This window comes from Octopus bimaculoides, chromosome 1, assembly GCF_001194135.2.
Source record: "Octopus bimaculoides isolate UCB-OBI-ISO-001 chromosome 1, ASM119413v2, whole genome shotgun sequence".
NCBI lineage: Eukaryota > Metazoa > Mollusca > Cephalopoda > Octopoda > Octopodidae > Octopus > Octopus bimaculoides.
In genome coordinates this window covers 96,866,404-96,872,372 of record NC_068981.1, presented here as the reverse complement: position 1 = coordinate 96,872,372, position 5,969 = coordinate 96,866,404, and the positions used below count along the sequence as shown (strand labels likewise).

Below are 5,969 nucleotides of genomic sequence, written 5' to 3'. Positions count from 1 at the left end.
CTCTTTTTTATTCTTTTACTTGTTTCAGTCATTTGACTGCGGCCATGCTGGAGCACCGCCTTTAGTCGAGCAAGTCGACACCGGGACTTATTCTTTGTAAGCCTAGTACTTATTCTATCGGTGTCTTTTGCCGAACCGCTAATTGACGGGGACGTAAACACACCAGCATCGGTTGTCAAGCAATGCTAGGGGGACAAACACAGACACACAAACATACACACACACATATATATATACATATATACGACGGGCTTCTTTCAGTTTCCACTTGCCAAATCCACTCACAAGGCTTTGGTCGGCCCGAGGCTATAGTAGAAGACACTTGCCCAAGATCGACTTTACGACGATTGGCGCGCCAGCTCCCGGCAGCAATAATAAACAGTCCAGTTGAAATCAGATAGATAGATAGATAGATAGAGGAAGGGAGAGAGAGAAAGAGAGAGGGAGAGAGAGAGAGAGAGAGAGAGAGAGAGAGAGAGTCATGGATAATGAATGGCCATAAGTGTATTGAAATGGTATCAGTCTAATAGTGAAAGAAGGAAGAGGAGAGAAAAGAGAGAAAGAGCGAGAGAGTAACTCTCCAATGAAGTGAGGTGGAATAGCTTAACAATTTACAAAACAATATAGCCATACACGCACACACATGTATGTATGTATGTATGTATGTATGTATATATAAATCAAATAGCAACGTCAATAAAACTAAAACCAAGCCAATGCGTATCAGTAAAGAGGCCATGATTGGAACAACAGTTGCCTTTGTTCATTGTCGTCAGTTTTTGCACCATTTATCTTGTTTTCTCGAGCAAGAATGGTTCAAATATGATCGATGGCCGCTGTACATTTGACGGCAACCGACTGAAGATACGAGCACAGCGTCTATGTGCATGTGTGTGTGTGTGTGTGTGTGTGTGTGTGTGTGTGTGAATATATGTGTGTTTTGTGTTGTCTATTAGATTCTTGCTCGTGCGTGTTGTGTATGTGTGTGTGTATTTTATTCCGTTTGTTAGACTCTTTTTCGTGTATTGTGTATGATTTTCTCAATGCGTGCGTTCTTCCTTTCCGTGACTCTGTGAATATTTTGTCCATTTGCCCAGCGTGTGCTTTTCTCTTTGTATGGAATTGTATGTATGTATTTATTTTTCTTGTACGTGTGTCTCCTCGAAAGTGCTGTGTGTGTGTGTGTGTGTGTGTTGTATCTGTATTATGTGAGCTTATTTTGTCTCTCTCTGTGCTTATGATATATGTTCTGTTTGTGTGAATGTTGTGTCTCTATACATCTTGTGTGTGTGTGTATATGCATCTCATATGTGTGCACTTTCATGTACACATGCGTATGCACATGTGCATTTGAATATTTATATGAGTGTGTGTTGCGGGCTTATAAGAATATTTGTGTTTCTCAGTTGTGTGTATGTGTGTGTGTGTGTGTGTGAATGCTGTATTCCACTTGTGTATATGTGTTTCAATTCTTCTATCTGCGTGTGTGGAAGTATGTATCTAAGTATCTTTGTTCTTGTATCTGTGTTTGCATGTGTGCAAGTCTTGTGTGTTTATTATACGTGTACAAGTATGCGACGAGCTGACAGAATCATTAGACAGACATAGAAAATGCTTCGCGGCATTTCTGGCTCTTTGTGTTCTGAGTTCAAATTCCGTCGATCTTGGTTCTACGTTTTATCCTTTGGAGTTCGATGAAATAAATACGAACTGAACAATAGGCTCAATGTAATCAACTCAGCCTCTCCCCTAACAATACTGGCCTTGTGTAAAAATTTGAAAAAAATAGGCAGGGACCTAACAGAATCGTTTGTGTGTCGAACAAAAATAGTGGTATTTTTTCCGACTTTTTCCGTTCTGAGTTTTAATTCCACCGAGGTCGGCAAAATTTGCCTTTCCTTTTTTCGTGGTCGATAAAATTAAGTACTGGTAAAGTAGTGAAATCGATTGTATCATCTAGCCCCTACCCCTAAATTGCTGGTCTTGTGCTAAAATTTGAAACAGTGTGCAAGTTTTCACGTGTATCCTAGCAGAACCCTGTAGTATTTTTGTGGATAATGTGCGAGAGTGAGAGAGAGAGAGAGAGAGAGAGAGAGAGAGAGAGAGAGAGAGAGAGAGAGAGAGAGAGAGAGTATTTGTGCATGTGTGTGTATGTGTACGTATGCGTGCACGTGCGTGTCTATGGATACTCTCCCATCATGTTTCGATCAATTCTATACGAAAGTAAGTCTAATATACTGAAGGGTAGGCGTCAGTGTTTTCTACCAGGCAATTCTTTCGACTGAATATTGAATAGGAATTCACAATTCTTCAACTGAGAGATATTCATTGTTTTCGCTTTTTGAGGTGTAAACTGAGAAGACTTTGGTTCGACTGTCAGCAGGTACTTTTGATAAAGTGAATGTAGCTTGTAAATTCTACTATAAGCACAAAACCTGAAACTTTGGAAATTGAGGCTGGTCAATTACATTGACCCCAGTGGTCAACTGGTACATACTTTATCGATCCCGAAAGAAGAATTTGGAACTTCAGAGGATTTTTGAATTGAGAACGTAAAGAATCGGAAGAAATACCAATATGCATTTTGTTCAGTGCACCAACGATTCTCGCCATATTAATGCAACTTGTAAGCAATAGTTTATTTTTAAAACTAGTGACGAGAGCCTTATATTTTAGAGATAGGGAAATAAGATCCTGTAATTTTGTGTTTGCATTTTAAATTATGTTTTATCCCCATTGTGACACAGTTAAAGGAGGTATTGAAACCGGTTTGTTGCTATCTTAACTGTTACATGCAACTAAGGAGTATTAATTTCTCAGTGACTTGTTCTACACTTTACGCAGCTCTATCATTCGCAAAGCAACGTGGAAGTCCCGATGTGGTTTTTAGACCTGCAAGAAATAGCAGCTAAAACACACTAAAATTATATTATTATTTTAAAATGGACAAGGACGCGTTGGATAATGTAGTTCTGTATATGCTATATCCGAAATAATAACCGGAATGTTCATGGCTTGAATGCCTTTGGTCATGGATCTGCTTGTTCAAGCCTTTCAACAACAACTACAACAACAACAACAAGTTCGCCGTTCATTAAATATGCATTGCATTTACAAAACGGCGTAGCATCTCAGGGATGGTTTAATAACGAACGGAAATAAAGTCACTCAGAATACGCCATAATTTTGGTTAGGACAAAAAGAAATGACAGGAAGAAAATGTCACATTTCATTTAAATCCCATAAATAATAAAGTAATTAAACAAATATTTTAAGCCGTTTATTAACTAGCAATTCCTGACTTGTGCACAATGACAACACAATTTATATAATAGCCGCCATTACGCGTATGTGAACCAAAAGAAAAAAAAATCACGTTTTATAAAAAAGAAAACAATGCAACAACAAGAAAAAAACCTCACGTTGAATCAGTTATTTATTGAATTTTTCCCGTGACTTTTTCTGTTTGTTTATATCATTATTATTATATTAAAGTTTTTTTATGCCCCTGGATTCCGTTTGACGTAGTAACTAACAGTCAGTTCCTTCACCATTTGAAAGAAAGCAATAAAGAAACCTTTCAAACGTATACACTTCACGACACTACTTCATTGTTTAGAAGATGAGGGGCTGGTAAAAAAAAAGCCAAGTTTTCGTGCCTATTCTCACATATGGCCATGCATGCTGGGTAATGACCGAAAGTGCACGATCGTAAACACATGTAGCTGAGATGGAATTTCTCCGAAGGATTTCTAAAGTAACGCTATCCGACAGGGTGCGTAGCTCGGAGACCAGGAAGTCTCTCCAGATTGAGACGTTACTTGACCGCAATGAGAGGTCACAGCTACAGATATTAGGATGTCACAAGAAAGAATCGTAAGACGGATTCTTCAAGCCGAGCCAACTGGAAGGAGACCTAGACATAGATGAAGAACGAGATGGTTGGATAATATCCGTAGTCTTAGTTGGCCACATTTGGGAATGCAGCAGGAAAGTGTAGTGATTACTTCTGATGTGACTCTATGGAAGACGTACCTAAGGGCTCTACTACCACGACTGTCTAATACTAAACATAAGATACCTTGTCGAATTAAGATACCAGCTATTATCGAAGCTTCAACAAAATTTTTATGAAGATTGAAAACTTCGAGGTTTGTTCCATTGTGATATTCTTGGTCAATGGATAAATTGCGCAAGAAATGTAGTAACTACTTCAGTTTTCAAACTTGCAAATAGTGAAATCCCAAAAGAAGTGAATGAGTTCAAAAAGGTATCGTTTGACTTCCAAATGATTTTTAGCTACTAATTTATATACTGAAATATGTTTGAGAATTATCTGATTAGGATGTTGCAGGAAGAATCGCAAGATTGATTCCTGAAGCCGAGTCAAAAGGCAGGAGACATAGGGGTAGACCAAAAGGAAAATGGTTAGATAATATCCATAGTCACAGTTGGTCACACACGGGAATCCATTAGGAAAGTTTAATGATGGTTGCTTCTGTTAAGACCTTTTGGAGAGGTGCCAAAAATCTCTACTCCTGCAACGAATCCCACCTAGGAATATTTGGCGGAGGACCCGGATGGATGGATACAATTGATATAGAATTTCATAGGAAAAAAATATTAAACTTACCTGTCAAGGACATCGGGTCATGTGCAGGATGCACGGAGAAACCGAATGAGAAAGCTTGAGGTGCTGACATAAGTCCATGGCTCAAAGGGAAGGCTCTCGCTCGTTGACTGATCAAGTCTTCTTCATACATCGCCGAAGGATATGGGTAGAAAGAGGCCTGAAGTAGAGATGTTAATAAAGACAGATTTTAATTAAAGTTTGGATGGTGAATAGTTTTATTCTAATACGTCACCGTGCTGTTTCAGTAGCGTTACTAGTGGGACGGACTACCCCAGGTGGTGCTTTTATAGGGGTGGAACTTTTGAGTCTGCTATATAACCCTGTATGGAGCTTGGGATGGGGGCGGTAAACTTAAGAGCTTCCCCGGGCGGCACACGCACCAGTTACGTCACTGGTATTGGCTTAGTAATCATCGGCAAACACCGGCCCGCGGTACTTTGTGATTGAGACGCTAATTCCACGACAAAAATAACGTATATTAAAATTTTTCGATGCGGCCCGCTTGATGATGATGACCCATGTCTCATGCGGCTCACACCTTGAAAAACGTTGCTCAAGGCTAGTCTAGAGTATTATGGTAACTTAGTATATAGCGTAGTAGTGATGCTGTGTCGTGCCGTTATGCTGATCAATTTCTACTAAGTGTTGGTGTATCATATGGCTGTATTAAGGTGATGCTAAGGAGCATGTACCGATAGTAACATGAGCAGAAGCGAATAAATATCACCATTAAAATATAGGGGCATTCGACTTTTGTACTTCATAAAAACAAAAAATAGAACTACTTCGTGGGTCTGTGTGTGTATACGAAACACTTATAGCATGGTACAGAAAACTGCTCAGTACGTGAATGCATATTTGATTATTAACGCACACAAACACATGCACACACAGACACGTGTGTATGTGTTAATTCAGACTCGCTTTTTCTCCATTTTTTATCTCTGTCTGTTCTCTCTCCTCATTCCTTTCTGTAAAACAGCGTAGTTCCGAAACGTTAAAGACCTCTTCCATTCTTCTTGAGCGTTAAACTAATATACACTGCTTCTTGTTCTTTCAGTTACGTTTTTTTTTTAAAAATATATTGTATACTTTCGAGCTATATATATATATATATTTATACGACAGGCTTCTTTCAGTTTCCGTCTACCAAATCCGCTCACAAGGCTTTGGTCGGCCCGAGGCTATAGTGAAACTATACTAAACTCGGAACTATATGGTTGGGGAGTAAGCTTCTTCCCATGCCTGCACCTATATATATCATTTTATCTAGTTTCAGCTCATGAGCTGTGGCCATGCTGGGGCAAATTCTTTTATTCTTTTATTCGTTTCAGTC

At 39.1% G+C, this 5,969-nt stretch overlaps 1 protein-coding gene across 2 annotated transcripts in view; it reads right to left on the bottom strand.

Moving 5' to 3' along the window:
- The window catches only part of LOC106879539 (T-box protein VegT-B), a 163,176-nt gene that overhangs the window by 55,171 nt on the left and 102,036 nt on the right, over positions 1 to 5,969 (bottom strand). For both annotated transcript variants that reach the window (XM_052968471.1, XM_014929280.2), the window contains one exon: positions 4,634 to 4,790. In XM_052968471.1, the coding sequence (XP_052824431.1) occupies positions 4,634 to 4,790 (157 nt within the window). The remainder of the gene's footprint in view (positions 1 to 4,633; positions 4,791 to 5,969) is intronic.